Raw genomic sequence first — 16,396 nt, forward strand, 5'->3', positions numbered from 1 at the left:
CTGCTACTGGTTCCAGCCAGGACCACGTAACCCAGAGGATCGCAGAAATGAAAAACATTTCACTAAAAAGAGTGAAACAAGTTTTGCAATACTTATAAAAATGCAAGTTTAAATTTATATGGGAGGCTCTAGAGAATTCTTTTCAGTCCACACTAATTTGTTTTGTCCTTGAAATACATAAATGGCATGGAACTACTTTAATAAATTTTTTTAAAAAGGATTCTGGAATTGGAAAGACTGAATCCTTACCTCCTCATTTTACTTCTGAAGACTTGAGACTTGTAAAAGTGAAGTAACTTGTCCAATGTCATTCAGAAAAGTATCTACAGATCCAAGTCTAGAGTTTGTGTCTCTTGATTCCCAATACAATGCTTTACTCATTACATCTAACTTATTCCCAGTAAAGATCTTGGCCTAAAATAAACTTTGTACAAAAGTATATTTAAAGGCCAAATTTTGGCAATTTTGTTTCAAACATTCTATTAATCTCTTCATGTGGAATCTCCTCCAGAACAAAGCTTTAACAGAACTATAGTCAGTTCTAACCTGAAGGTAGCCCAACAAATGATAGAGATAAAATATAAAAAATATACCAAAATTATGCAGAAATATTAAAGGAAGATTATAATTATAATATAAGATGTTCATTATAAATGGTTAAACATTATCATTCAGACTTTACTAATACAAATTTTCTTTTGGCTCAAAGAAGGTGTTATCTTTAAGCCTGTCATCATACGAAGTGTGATAAAGAATTTACTCATCAAGTTAATGCAATAAAAACATAAAGGAGTTAACTGTAGGGAAAAACCTGCAACCAAGATCTGACGGTGCAAAATCACTTTAATGAAATACATTCACTAAAACTTCCTTTCTAATGAGGCTAAACATTTTTTATATTCCTTTTCTTTTTACGCTTCAAAGTGGTACATGGTGAGCAGTTATGAGATCAAAGCTCAAATCTTGACTTCACATGAGCATCTGTGACCTTGTGGCCAAGTACAATGCCTCAGTTTTCTCATGTGAGAGCAAGGTTCTGGCACATAGTATGTATTCACCAAATACTTAGCTATTAACTATCAGTCAATAATTTGGCTAATTTAGGTATATGTCTTAAATTTTGATAAAAATGGTCCCTAACCATTTTTAGAAGCTTAGACATAGTGGAAAAAAACAGAAACACGTGCGCACACACACAGTTATTTAAAAACAAAAACAAAACACTTGTTAATGAGTTTATGATAGAATGTGGCTACTGAGTAGTTAGCGATGGACTGTTATGGATATATGAGAGCACAGAGAATCCAAATTAGCCTGAGGGTGACAGTCAAGCATTGTTTGGCAAATCAGAGTAGGGACACGTACAGGGGAGTGCTCTTGGGACCAACCCACGTGGCAAAGGGAAGCAAGCACACTGAGCAGAGGGAGAAGTGGGGCCCATACACAGCTACAGCGAAGACCTCAGCTAATCTCAGGTGCAATTCTCGACCTCGGATGGTCTTTCAGAACTGCCCCAAATTGGGGCAAGGGGATCTTTATATACTCCTGTATTGACCAGTGGTTGAGTGTAATCTCTGCAGGAAAGAGCAGTGACTGGGTGCTGTGACTTACTTCGGCCACCAGCAATGCCCAGGTAGGGGGCCTTGGCTCTATATGCTGTTAGTCAGCAACCCAGCAAGTGGGAGGAGGGCTTCAGTTCTGACGAGAGGCAATGGGCTAGCACATCAGTCCCTGCCATGGTAGGTATCAGGGAGGACTTCCTGGAATAAGGGAGGATCCTAAAGATTTAAAAGATGTGTCTAAAGCTGGGTTTATGCATATAGGGCAAGGACATAGCATAAACAAAGGCATGGAAGGCTTAAGGAAATTGCAGGTAGTTGCTGGAACATAATCATAATGAAGGAGTGTCTGGGTGGGTGAGGCTGGCGGAGAGTGTGGCAGCAATAGCTGAATAAGCAGGGAGTGGCCAGGTCATGAAGAGTTTTAAATGGCAGACTATAAGCTGTAGATATTTGAACTTGCTGAAATATATGAAGGAGAACGAAGGCCCAGTCAGACTGTTTCTTAGAAAAAACATCCCATGATAGTGTGGAAGATACATCTGAGAGAATCAAAACTGGAGGCAGGCAGGCTCTGCAACAGTCTGGGTGTTAGACAACGAGGACCTGGAAAACACTACCTCTCTAGAGGAAGTATTAATAATTTCACATTGGCCACATGTTATTTCACACAGTGTGTTCATCGTGACACTCTTACATTACTGGTTTTTTCTTATTTACATTCTTCCGGGTTCTACAGATTTTATTTTCTATCTGAGGAAACCATTTGACATTTCCTTAGAGGGTAAAAGGAAACTGTGCACGTTTGTAAGCTTCTCTATCCACTCACAACACTTATTTTTAATCAGTATTTGCCTAGAGTATGAGATTTTTTTCAAATTAGATTTATACATATGGCTAGAGTTTTTAAAATATAACTTATGTTAAGATATAAATATTAAAAAATAAAACTCTCAAAGAACTTTTGAATTTAATTTGAAAGAGGGAACAATACAGAAAATTCCAAAATATAAAATAAAAAACTTAGCATAAATCCGAGAGTTCTGATTTCAGTGGAATTTGAGCAGGTCAATTGGCCCAAAGGCTCAGTTTCTTCATCTTTAAAATGTGTCTAATAATAACTACCTCAACAAGTCATTTACAGGATTAAATGCTAAAGTGCTAAAAATCATTTCATAAATTACAAAAGACTATACAAACGTCAGTGTTAATACTTTAATAATTCATCTCAACGAGGCATCCTAATTCGGAGAGAAAAGCAGTGAGTGGGGGAGAAGCACAGGGAGGCACGGCTGGACATCGGGAGCCCTAACTTCGGGCCACACGTGACTCACTGAGCCTGGAGAACCAGAACTGGGCACGAGTGAGTGATGATACACGTGGCGGGGGGGTCACAGGGTGCAGCTTCCCTTTCCAAGCTTCTGTCTGATTTTCTTAGTGTGCTCATTTTAACTAAGCTTATTTTAACTAAGCTTTCACCAGAAGAGGCATTATGTTTTAATGAGTTCTAATTTCCCATTTGATGCCAACATGAATCTTAATACTTAATTACATGAGAAGGTGATGATTACAGACCTATTTTCTGCTGAGTCTTGGCAGGAAAGGGGACCGGAGCCACCAGCTTCATTACAGCACCATAATAAAGTGGAACCCACGCTGAACGAGGTCGGAGTCACACATCCCACAGTGGAGTCTTTCTCCCTCCTCGGGAAAAATATTGCGTATTTCTGAACCTCAGCTTCCTTTTCATTAAGACCAGAGGTTTGGAATTAAATTATTAAGTTCCTTCTGGATTTATAGCGCTGATTCTCAAAGTTCATAATATTCTCAAGGAAAAGAATGGGGGTCCCAGAGCGTACGCCTCACTCTACCTGGGAAGACTTATTTTTTAAAACAATTTTTATTAAATTTATTGAGATGCCATTGGTTACTAAAAGAAGATAGGTTTCAAGTATACAATTCTACAATACATCATCTGTACATTGCATTGCGTATTTACTGTCCAAAGTCAAATCTCCTTCCATACCATATATTTGACCCCTTTTACCCATTACCTCCCCCCAACCCCTTTCCCTCTGGCAACCGCATAATGTTGTCTATGAATTCTTGTTTGTTTGTCTTGTGTGTTCATTCGTTGCTTTCAGTTTTATACCCCACACAGGAGAGAAATCATAAGGTTCTTGACTTTTTCCATCTTTTTAATAATAGAGCTGCATCATATGGGAAAAAATCAGAATCACAGTGTTGAAGGAATAAGAAATGGTCAACGAGAGCAGTGGGCACTCAAAGAGGAGCTCAATATTCTTTCCTCATGCAGATGCAGGAACGACACCCACACCACGCACCCTAAAGCCGACATCAGATGCCCACAGTCCTCCTAAACCTGCCCAAAGACTCTGTCCCCTTGATATCGCTCCAGCCTCACAAGCACACGCACGCATGGGTACCCCCCGCCACACACGAGAACTGAGAGACATTTTGGAAAGGAACCAAAGAAAATTCTTCAGGAGCCTAGAAAAAGACTACACTAATTATTTGCTAGTCCTATTGTCAGGCTGTCTGACATTAGCCAAGTTTCATATAGTTTCAAGTTTCAGGTCAAAACATTTACATAAGAGTACCCCTGATGTTTTACAGTGGTTTTCCTTGTTATGAAAATCTCGAAATATTGACCTCCTTGGAAACATTTCTTCTTACACCCCATTGCATTTTATAAATGTCTCCTCTTCGGTTTCTTGAGTTGCCGTTATGTGCACCCTCGCTCGCTCCCCCCAGGAGACGATGAACTCTTTAGATCTATTTCTCATTCTCTGTTGATGTGGTGACATCATCACTGTTTGTTAAGAAAATGATTATTATGTCTCCAAGGATCCAACCCCATACATAATCCATTAAAATAAAATGAGATGTGTGCATGAAAATGTTGTAGATTCAAAGTCCATGATATGTCTCAAGAAGACAAATAAGCAGCAGAAACAGTTGGACTACAAGGAGGGGGCCACACAAGTGGGAAAAAAGGCAGAAGGCTCTGGTTGCTTTCATTGTGCATTCTGCTTACAGCAATGTGCCAACACTTAAATGCACACAGTCATGTTTCCCTGACCGATGCAGCACAGCCACAATATTGAGAGTTCAAATCACTGCAACTTTAATTTACTGATTACAAAACTGAGGCGCACTCACTGGCTAAATGACCTGCTGTGTGCCAGGCATTGCATCAGTGGGCAGTGATATAAAATTAATTAAAATGTATTCCCAAATGCTTAGTGATCTAGTTAGTAACAAAGCTGGATGAGGTCTGGGAGACTAGAGATCTCATTCCTGAGAGTTCCTGGAACATAGAAGTAACATGGTGAGTGTTTGTGAAATGAATTTACCATATAACATTACCTGCTTAACCATTTGAAATGTTTTTTTCTAGTATATGAGATGTTCATTGAAAAAAAAATCAGAAATGCTAACAAGTATATAGATTGTCTATTTTTACATCTGCAGTGATGGGCTGTGTATATTAATGCCGTTATTTGGATTTATTTTTGCCTTTTACATTATTTACCCCCCAAAATCTAAATTATGCCTCACCTCAATTTTTATGTCAATCATGCAAAACCATAAAATTTTACTCCTCCTCTATCACCTTCAAAATATGAAAATGATAATAATTTAAGAAAGTAAATAAACAACATATAAGTAGAAAATCTTTTGATAGAAGGGAGTATGTATTTCAAGCCACCGCATTTGAGTCAATACTCTGTCATCAGCTTTACATGTATGAATCTACTGAAACTTTATAACAGTAACGACAATAATAATAATATTGTGCTTGACTTAATTCCCTATCTTCAAAAATGTGAGCCAACATCAAGACAATCCGTCTGTGAAAACTGAAATTTCAAGCTTTTAAGAAGTCTTTACAGGGTGTTTTTTGAACCTTTTTGTCCGAGGCTCAGACAAACCACCCGATTTTCAGTCTGAAGGATAACTTTCATCATTTCTTTGTTTCCCACTTTCCCGCTAAAACCAGTAAGTGGGCTGGGCCAAGGCAGTTGAACACTGCAGGGAAGGAGGGCTTACCTATAGTTTTGCTTTTCGTTTCCTATGTGGAATCTGTCGTACTGCGAGTAGGCTTGGTTTCCCTCCCAGTCCATTAACTGGATCCTTAGTGTGTACTGCCTCTGACTGGTCATGGCAAAAATAAACTCATTCCCCAGCCAGTATTCACCGGAGGGATTTCCAAAACCCTGTGAAAGAAGACAGAAATGCAGTTGTTACTTCAGAAGGAAAGATTTTTCACGTCCAGTATTTAGCTATGTTCTAAATAATAATTAATATTTTTTAAAGTAAAATTTTTTTTCCGCATTTTTACACACTTTTTTCAATTACTGACTCAATATTTCTCTGCTGTGTTTCCTTCCCTCCATCAAGGGTTACATCTAATTCTTATTAGAGTAAAGCCTTATATTCATATCTCTATACATTAGATGTTTCTGGATGAATCTGATTAATAGGTTTAACCAGTAAACACTTCTCTATCATAACTTGCTTTTGAATATGTTTATGAAATTCTAGTTAATGGAATACTTTTCACAGAAATATTTCCAATGAATTATCAGGGTACTATGAGACAATTATTTAACAATATTGTTATTGTGTTTTCATGATTGTTCAGGAGTCAAATCATGCTTAAATAATAACTTAAACAGATTATTAGAACTTTGACTTTTCTAGCTTTAACATTCTCATTTTTTTAAATTTAATTTTCAATTACAGTTGACATACAATATTATATCAGTTTCAGATGTATAACACAGTGATTAGACATTTATATACCTTACAAAGTGATCCCCCAATAAGTCGAATAGCCATCTGACACCATACATAGTTATTACAATATTACCTATACTATACTTTACATCCCCATGATAACTGGCAATTTGTATTTCTTAATCCCACACCTTTTCACCCCCCAACCCCCACTTTCATGGGGGTACTATCAATTTATTCTCTGTATCTATGAGTTTGTTCCTATTTTGTTTGTTCATTTATTTTATTTTTTAGATTCCACACATAAGGGAGATCATATAGTATTTGTCTTTCTCTGTCTGACCTATTTCAGAAGAATATTTGCCAATGATACATTCAATAGGGGAGTTAATATCCAAAATATATAAGGAAGTCACACAACTTAACTCCGAAAACTAACAATCTGATTAAAAAATGAGCCAAGGACCTGAATAGACATTTCTCCAAAGAGGACATACAGATGCCCAACAGACACATGAAAAGATGCTCCAGGCTGCTAACCATCAAGGAAATGCAAATTAAAATTAGGAAAATAAAGAGCCCTAAGTGACCGCCGGCATTCTAGTCTGTGCAGTCACAACTGTCTCCGAGGGTGCTCCTTGGTAATGCTTGAGGTTCAAGGTAATTTTTGATCTCCACGTTTGTCTTCTGACCAGACTACGGGCTCCTTGAGGACAAAGTTCTGTTGCATTTGTGGATCCTCAAAGGCTAGTGAAATGCTGGCGTACCCAGGCACACTTTGAAAGCTATTCTCCCATCTAACTCTGTTTTTCTTAGCTGAACGTCCTTCGTCGGAACGCACTGGGTATATGGTCCCCTGAAGGCCACCTGTCCACAGCTGAGTAAGGACAGAGGACCGGCTGATGTCAGCTTCCAGTGGCTCCTTTCTGCTCCGTTCTTTTTTTGTTGTTTAAAACATTACAGGTGTCCCTTTTTCTCCCCGGTGACCCCTTCCACCCCTTCTTCTCTGTTCTTACGAAGCACAAGTCACACCTGGCGAAAGTTCCAGAGAGGCAGGAGATATCAGAGCAAATTAGGACGTGCTAAGTATTTTACACATTCTTTGGACAGCTGGTGCCACACACCAGGGAGAGTGGGGGAGCTCACCTTTCCCAATGAACCAGCAAAGCGGACAGTTACAGGGAACTGAAGTCACACTTAGCATGAGCCCAGCTGCGGCAGCCCCGGGGAGGGACAGGCGGGGACGGCCCCTGCCTTTCTCAGCTCAGGCCTGTCAGACCCCCCCAGCCACCAGGGATTGAGCAGCATGCCTGGGCCCCCCCCATCCAGGCAGGCCAGCTTGCGCCTCCCTAACACCCCTTCCTCAACAGTCTGCTTTGTCCTCACTGAAAACAGAAAGAAGCAGCTGAGAAGTAAGCAACAAAATTTGTTTTGAGAAACCAAAATTCTATTTCACGCACCTTCCCGAAAAGCTATCTACACGTGCTCCATGGTGGGAGCAGAACGTTGGGCCACAATGAATCAAAGTGGCTTTGAGAGGGAGAGTGTAGGGGGGAAACTTTCCAACAGCTCAAAGTGCAGCGATGCAGAAACACTGTTTCATCATAAAGATGAAAAATAAATGAACGAAGGGGAAATGGGTTCCCACGTTAGTAAACTGTCTATTGGCTAATTTATCAGGCAGACCGAGAATCTGAGGCCCGGCAACAAAGGCTTGGCTTTGATTAAGTAACTTCTACTCTGTGTCTGTTCTAATTTGAAGCCTTTCTGCCACGTATTTGCTGTGGACTGTCGGACATTATTTCTGAGCCTCAGTTTCCTTCTGCAAAATATGGATAAAAATGTTGTTTCCATATAGAGTGTTGTGAGAAGGAAATGAAATATACCCAAAGCATTTAGCTCAGTGTTGATACATGAGAAGCACTTAACAAAATTCTAGTTGTTGATATAGTTGGAGGACACGTAATAATTTTCTGTTTACTTGCCCCTCTCCCTTGAGACTGTGAGCTATTTGAGGGTAAGCAGGTTCCTTTTTACTTTGCATGAGAAAGGAAACAAAAATAATAATCCAGAGTCTTGTCTTAGCCTAAAAATTAATAAGGGGATACAGAAAAGGTTTTTAGATGTTAGGAACTAAAGTGTTCTTACAAGTTGAGCGTCGGTTTATACAACTGAGCACTATCATTTTAATCCTAGAAGCTAATTATAGAATAAGTTAAAACCAACAGGTTGTCCTGGCTGGGTGTGTCTCAGCGGTTGAGCGTTGACCTAGGATTCAGGAGATGGGGGTTCGAGTCCCGGTCAGGGCACATGCCCGAGTTGCTGGCTCCATCCAAGTGGGGGGGCGTGCAGGAGGCAGCCGATCAATGACTCTCATCATTGATGTTTCTTTCTTTCTCTCCCTCTCCTGTCCTCTCTCTGAAATCAATAAAGGTATATTTAAAAAAACCCAACCCAACAGGTTGCATTCCGGGCTAGTGGGTGACATAAAGCAAAGCGCAGGCCGCTTTCTCATCCTTGCTGCTGCCTCCTAATGCTGAAGAGAAGCGGTTTCCTTCAGCTTTCCTCTGTTCCCGTTTATTCTAATCCGTTTCTCTTCACATCTCCTAAGTTTTAGGATCTAAAAAAGAGGTCTTGAGATGTTAAACCCACGCCAATAAGTGGGTAGTTCTGACAGCTGCTTTCAACCAGGGACGCAGCTGCGGGCTCTGTGCAAACAGGGGTGCCTGGGGGTGCCCGCGTGGTGCTGACTCAGCGTGTGGGTGGGTTTGGAGACGCACACGAAGTGTCACAGCTGGGCCTGCTGTAGACCAAAGGTGCAGACACGCAATCCTAACGTCACAGCTATTCCGAGGGCCAAGCAGAAAGAGCACGTCAGCCAGATCCAGTGATCTGAGGGGTGCGCAGGGAAGAGAGGCACAGGACCTCATCTTCATCGCCGCGCCCACACTAGGAGGCTGGTCTTGATTCGCATTATGGACTGTCCTTTAAAACAGTCCTATTCATGCTTGAAATAGAGAGACGGCCGACGGACATTAAAAATAGGTTTACACACAACTGCATACATAATGGCTGACCACAGGTCTATATTTGACTCCAAATAGCTGATAATATCCAAACAAATAAAAACAGAAATAAACCCTTGAACAAAAATCAATGTTGATACTGAAAAGGCAGCAAGTCCTTAGTGAAGTAATAAACAATAGTGATAAAAATAGAATTTCTGCTTTTTCATAAATGAAATCTAAGAATGTTAGACCATCTTCTTTTATGAAAAATATTGCTTAGTTATGCCAATCACAATCACATGAAAGGTTTTCATACCGTCATTCAGATAGATTATTAATTCTATTTCTCCTTAGGTCTTTAATAAAAGGCAAAAAAGACATTGGAATTTAACCTAAACTAATGTTGACTTAAAATTGGCCTTAAAACCACATTTTGCTTAAAAAAAAAAAAAAAAAGGCACACAGAGGAAAGACCAGTATTCATTAATTTTTGCCAAAACTTGCAGAAATGTTCAGTTGTGGTTTGTATTTTTCCAAGTTGATAAAATAATTGTCTCAGATACTTGAGAGTTGTTTTGTCTGATGATGCTCATAGGAAGTATTTACTTTTTATAGCTGAACACAATTGAAACCAGACACAGTCCATGTATCCTAGGGGTTTCATCTCTTTCCATATAAATAATTAAAGAAAACAGACATGAAGTCAAGGTTACTGAGCTGTGACTTCCAAAGGTGCTTTAATTCACAATTCAATCATGTGTCTCCTCTAACTGCAGAGACACTCAGCCCAAGAAAGATCAAAAGAATGATTTCTTTCCACATTTTAAATTTCTTATAGGTTTTTTCTTTGTAATGTGAAGATGTTAAAATGCAGTTGAAAACGTGCTCTTAATTTCTTTCCAGAAACAAAGAACCCCCAGAAGGTATGGTGCTCAGGCTGAAATATTTGTGTTAATAGGAAGCTCTGTTTATGGGGTAATTGTTTTCAATACAAAGCCAGGTTGTCTCCAAGGCATTAGTCACTACCTGCTATAAAGTTAGGCCACTAGGGTACTATTTGGAACTCCTAGCTTGATTGGGCTTTACGTGCAAAAGTACTGCTGATAAGTGTTATTGCTGGAGGCCACTAAATAGTATCCTCATGGCTTGAAGGAGTTAATATAGTTCCCTAAGTGCCTCATTAAAAGGGCCCACTGCAGACTTCCCTCTCAGCAAACATCTTTACAAATCCATAAACTACATTTTGTTGAATCTCCTCAAAAGGAAGGGTAAGTGAAAACAACGCTCAGGTAAAAGACCTTTGTAGGCTTAAAGCCAATGTTAAGAATCAAGTAAGTAGCAAATCTTCCACGATGAGAGGTTTAAAATAATAATAATTTATAATATATATTTGTAATTTCATGTGTTGATAATTTTAACATATATTTTTCTGGAAACCTTATGAGGCAAGAGGCAGCCCTTAGGTATCAGCCAGTATGAAGGGAAGGAGAGAGGAAAGGCAGGAAGAAACTTTCTCTCTACACACAGTGCAGAAGAAAAAGGTGAAGCCTCTAAGGTTGTATTACAGTAGATTAGAGAAGACTGAGAAGGAGGGAGGTGCAAGCCAAGAAGTTCTTCTTTTCCCTGAGGATGTACACACCCTGGCAGCCAGCTCTGAGCTGCAGGGTGTAGAAGCGGGTGTGACTGATAAGAACCGGTCTAAGGAGTCTACATCCATTCTTTGTGGAGTCATGTAATTTTGTCTGTAGGTGAAAGAAAAGCTCTGGAGGAAACAACTCAAACACTTTCTACCATGTGTTTTGGTGAAAGTTAACCAAGTGGTAACAGATGATGAATTCTTTTAATTAAAACCAAAAAAGTCCTCAGACTTGCCAAAATGTTTCAGAATTTTGAAGCTTATCTCACTTTCTGCCCATGCAGAATTGCCAGTCTGCTGATAAACTGTTCTAGTTTGAATAAAAAATGATAGTCTTGCTATTTTAAAAAGGGAGAGGGGACATGTCATAAAAGCTGTGATTAGAAAATAATTCATTTTTATTTCAATGAAAAAATGCATAATATAAAATGTATATATATATATATATATATTTAGTATATACTTATAAGACATAAATCAATACCAGACCTTATATGTCAGACTCTTACTTAATGTGACTAGTTTGTCATGGCAGCAGAGGCTTACAGCTAATAACTCACTATTTTGTAAAGTCACCATGATGGTAACTTTATATTCATTTTTCTATTATCATAAATATTCATAATAATGTATATTGTAGGTTTGCCTAAGTCTATATGTATAGTTTGATTTTCAGATGACTGCTTTACATCCCATTCTAGTCGAGAAAGTAAGCATGAATTAAGGCTGGTTCGCGAAATAATATTTTTCGCCTAGTTAAGTAAAAATTGTGCAGTTTTGGGGTAATAATAATAACTACTGTTTATTGAACATTTGGTGCACCAAGTGCTTTACTTGTATCTAATCCTCACAACATCCCTGCAAGGCAGGTGAGGTATTATTAGTACTGTTCCCTTTTAATGAGTGAGAAAGTTAGGGATGTGTCAACTGATTTGCCAGAAATCACTTAATTCATAAATGACAGAGTGGAGACTCCAACAGTTAATATAATGCAAGGTCCGCTTTTAGAACTTTGTTCCTTGCCCGCCTATCTGCTCTTAGAATCACATGGGCAGTAAGAAACCTTAGAATCCAACCAACATTCCAGTTCTCCACAACGATCCTGAAACTTGGTGATTTACCTTCCTCTGGGATGTTGCCACTGATGAGGGGTCCTCACCACTTAACAGACTGTCCATTCATGTTGGAAAAAACCATTAGAGAGTTTTGTTCTCACTTAGTCAAATTTTGCCTCTCCGTGAAGTTCCTCCATTCAGTGTGGAGATTCCTTCTTTAGAACACTGTTGAAATGCAGATTCTAATTTAGGAGGTCTGGGGTGGAGCTTCAAATTCTGCATTTCTAAAAACTCCCAGACAATGCTTGTGCAGCTAGTCCCTGGACCACACTTTGAGTAGCTCAGCACCACATTCCTCTAGCCAGTCAACTGAAACAACTATCAGACAGGTTTATACCTAATTCTTTTTTCTCTAGGTTAGACACCCAACTATTTACCTGCTCTAAATATGGTTTCTAGATTCCTCCCATCCTGCTTATACCCTCTGGGATAAATTCATTTGTTGGAAAACCGCCAGAACGGAAAGCACACTCTTGATGTAAGCAGACCATGGCAGACACCAGTCAGTTCTACATTTTTGCAACTAAAGACTATTATTAAGTAGAGTGTATACATAAGTCTTTGTTTTTTAGTAGCCAGCAAGATAAAATGAGCTTAAGAAAATCTCTGCATATTTCAAATACTAGGTCTTTAAGCTAGTCAGTCACCTTTATCCCATATTCTCACAGTTAATTTCAAATAATTTTGGTCTAGGTAAAAAGACTTTACATTTATCTCTATTCTATTTTGTTAGCTTCCTACCTTTCTATCTTGAGTTTATTATTTGTTGAAGACATCAAGATTCCAAACTTTGTATAACTCCATTCAAAATGTTCAACTGAGTACCTGATAAAAATGTTGTAGACACAGAGCCAGCACTAGAGACTTCTATTTATTTATTAAAATCCTTTTTTTTACTGTCACTCAACCAACTACGAACCTACTGATGAATGAACTGGGATGCTAACCAACCAGTTTTTATTTCCTCACCTGAGGAAATTTTCCATTGATTTTTTTTTTTAGAGAGAATGGAGGGGGGTGGAAGGGAAGAGAGAGAGAAACACATTGACGTGAGAGAGACACATCGACTGGTTTCCTCCCACACGCACCCTGGTAAGGGATCGAGCCTACAACAGAGGTACATGCCCTTGATCGGGAATCGGACCCAAGACCCTTTGGTCTGCAGGCCATGCTCTGACCACTGAGCCAAAGCGGCCAGGGCCCAACCACAGTTTTTACACATTGTTTACAAGACAGAACTTAGGCTGGTAGAGCATTTCTCTTCACCTTTTTCTTTACCTTCTTTCTGAGAGAGTAATTTGTCAAAAATTGGTCAAGAAGAATTATCCAGAAGATGTAAAAAAATGAGAATTAGTCCATAAATGAAAATCCCCTTCCATTACGGTGCTTTGACATTCTGTCAACAGATTTTAATACTTAATATTAAAGGCATTGGGTATGTGATTATTGTATTATGAATTATTTCAACCATCTACTATATTACTTTGGAAAAGTTCATCTCCCAACTTGTTCGTTTCCCTCTTAAAATGGAGACAGTATTAGCTATAATTAGCTATAGGTCTGATATAAAGAATTAGGTAAGAGTTTATGTATAGGGCTGGTCCATGTTAAGCACTGAAAGGGTAGCTGTAAACATGGTGATGATGACGATGTCTGCTGTTATTACAGAGGCCCCACTGAACCATGCCTCACAGTTCACACCCTTGTTACTCCTCGCACCTTGAATGTGGACTAGCCTTGTCATCAACTTTAACCAAAAAAATAAAAGAAAAAGAAAAAAACGCAGTGAAAGTGAAACCATGCTATTTCTGGGTCTAATAAACCTTTAAAAGGCCTGGAAGCTTCTATTTTTGCGCTTGAGGGATGCCAACTGCCACATAAAACGCCCGATGACCCTGGATTCCCGTACGTGGAGAAGGCCACCCCAGCCACGCGGAGGAGCTCAGCCAGCAGCCAGCACCAGCTGGCCAGCCCCGTGAGGGCGACACCAGCAGTAGCTGTCCTGCCCCGCAACTCACGGCCCGCACAGCTCCCTCGTCCTGGCTCCTGTGCCCAGCCGGGGTCTGAGTTCTAGCTTCCCCCACCCTCAGTCAACCAGGAACAAGTCCAGGCAATACATAACAGCTCACCAAAGAATTTCAGTAACACATTTTTCTTTCTAATGCACACATGGAAACAATTTACTGAAAATGATTTATGAGTGCCTTGTGTTTAATGAAAATAATGTCACTAATTTATCATTTTATTCTTAAAATAACGAAAAAATCTAAAAATACAAGAGTTTATCACATAGTGTGGTAAAGATAACCTCATGATAAAACATCAAAAACTACTAAATTCTTCCATCTTACCATTTTATATTCTTTCCAACCTCTTTGGAAATCCACACTTCCATCTTCACGATGTTGTATTATAGTCCAACCACCCCCATTAAGTTCCATATTGCAAAATACCTGACAGAAAAGGGGAAAATAAAGTCAAGTAAAAAATTATGTCTGCTTAAAAGAAACATGTATCAGATATGTATTAAAATAGAAATAGAATGGATAAACCTATAGATCAAAAAATAAAAATTACTATGTTGAAAAATGTTAATTTAGACATACAATTGGTTATTTGTATATATTTGAGTTACTTCTGATTAAATTCAAAGATGCATTAGTTATTTATAAACATTTAAATCCATCACCTGAAAACTGTCTGTTTCAGACTATAAAAAATTTTTTAAATCTTTGTTTTAAATGGTAATAAGTACTTGTGTATGTTCAATTTTTAAAAATACTACTAAAGTTTCCAAAAGTACAGACCATTCTATCACCAAAACATAAGACTTGAGATTTTTAAATCTTTAGCTAATTGAAATGGCAATATAATCATAATAAAGGTTTTAGAAAAACAATTTTTAAAAAATCATTTGTAGTTAGCTATTACATATTTCATGGCATATTAACTTCTATACATTTACATACTACAATAATTATTCTTGATGGTTCAGTGTTACATTAGAGGCAAAATTTTGTCCTTGGCATATGGAGCACACATTACTTGCATGAATTTTCATCATGAACAATAAGAGGAGAACATGACATACTGTATTCCTTCTGACTGCAACAAGCATTTCTTTCCCATGTGGAAAAGTTAACCAACTCTTTCAAAGCCTTATGCTTATTTCAATTATTCTAAATACAATAGTATTTCTTTAGAAACCGATTCCTCTCCCTCGGAGTCCACCCACGGAGGGAAGCATCTCTGTAATGGGATTATCTTTGGAAAGCCATCACTGCAACTGATGCAGCACGAATGTGGCAGTGTGATTACTCAAGGGCCCAGCTATAGGGAACACCATTCCCCTGGCAATTCACGATTAAAGCATTTGGAGGCTGGCGAAAGGTGTAGATATGCAGCAGCGGCAGGCAGGCTGTGTGGGCACAGAGCTCAACTCTGATTAAGGGAAAAACCTCAAGCATTTTCCGTGAGGCATTCAATTTGGGGCACAAATAGCTAAAGGGTAGGAAAAAAATGGCAAAAACTGTCATTCAAAGGACAAGTTATCCATGTACTTCTTCAGAGTGAAAGGAACTAAGAGATACATGCCTATCTGTGAGCATACAAATAGGTAAACTGCTCTCCCGAGGGCTGGCGGTCCCTCTAATTCGACAAAAGCCACCCATCAGTATGATGTCCTCATAATCCCTAGGAAGTGACTCACCTTCAGAATTATAAATGTGAAATTCCCCCTCCTGGTTCCCCCTCAACAAATCCCTCAACCCTCCTGTACCTATTTATTGTCCTTAACATAGCCTCTAGCTGGTCGTCCTTGATTCTAATTCATTCATTCAATTATTTTTCACTCAACAGGCATTTTTGGCATTGATTCTGTGTTACGAATGGAGATACTAATGACAAAATATGATTCATGTCCTGAAAAATGTCTACAATTTCAATAGTGACGACTCCTGTGGGATTAAGGAGATGCAGGAGTCCACAACCGTCAACCCCGTGGCCTGCACCTCCTGGAGGTCCACCAAGGACAGCACATGGGTAAGAGAGTAAAGGAAAGGAGGAATCGCCAATGACAAAGGCTTGCTTGTCAAGTGTCACATGACTTAAACTCTTTACATGCACTTTCTAACTTCTCTCACAGCAACCCTACGATGTAGGTATGATTATTAGCCCAATTTTACAGGTAAAAAACTGAAGCTTAGAGTACTTCAATAATTTAGCAATGGTTATTATTAGTAACAAGCACTGGATCCAAGATTTGAACCCCAGGTCTACCTAATTCAAAATGGTATTGGGAGTGATATGCTTGAA

At 39.0% G+C, this 16,396-nt stretch overlaps 1 protein-coding gene across 7 annotated transcripts in view; it reads right to left on the reverse strand.

Moving 5' to 3' along the window:
• ANGPT1 (angiopoietin 1) overlaps positions 1 to 16,396 on the reverse strand; it is a 222,952-nt gene that overhangs the window by 27,544 nt on the left and 179,012 nt on the right. For all 7 annotated transcript variants that reach the window (XR_013997448.1, XM_081116876.1, XM_081116871.1 and 4 more), the window contains 2 exons: positions 14,434 to 14,535; positions 5,634 to 5,800 (listed from right to left, as the gene is read on the reverse strand). Coding sequence is in view for 6 of the 7 variants with exons in the window: in XM_081116876.1 (XP_080973002.1) it covers positions 5,634 to 5,800; positions 14,434 to 14,535 (269 nt within the window). In the remaining variant the exon portion in view is untranslated. The remainder of the gene's footprint in view (positions 1 to 5,633; positions 5,801 to 14,433; positions 14,536 to 16,396) is intronic.

This window comes from Miniopterus schreibersii (genome assembly GCF_964146895.1).
Source record: "Miniopterus schreibersii genome assembly, chromosome: 17".
NCBI classification, from domain to species: domain Eukaryota; kingdom Metazoa; phylum Chordata; class Mammalia; order Chiroptera; family Miniopteridae; genus Miniopterus; species Miniopterus schreibersii.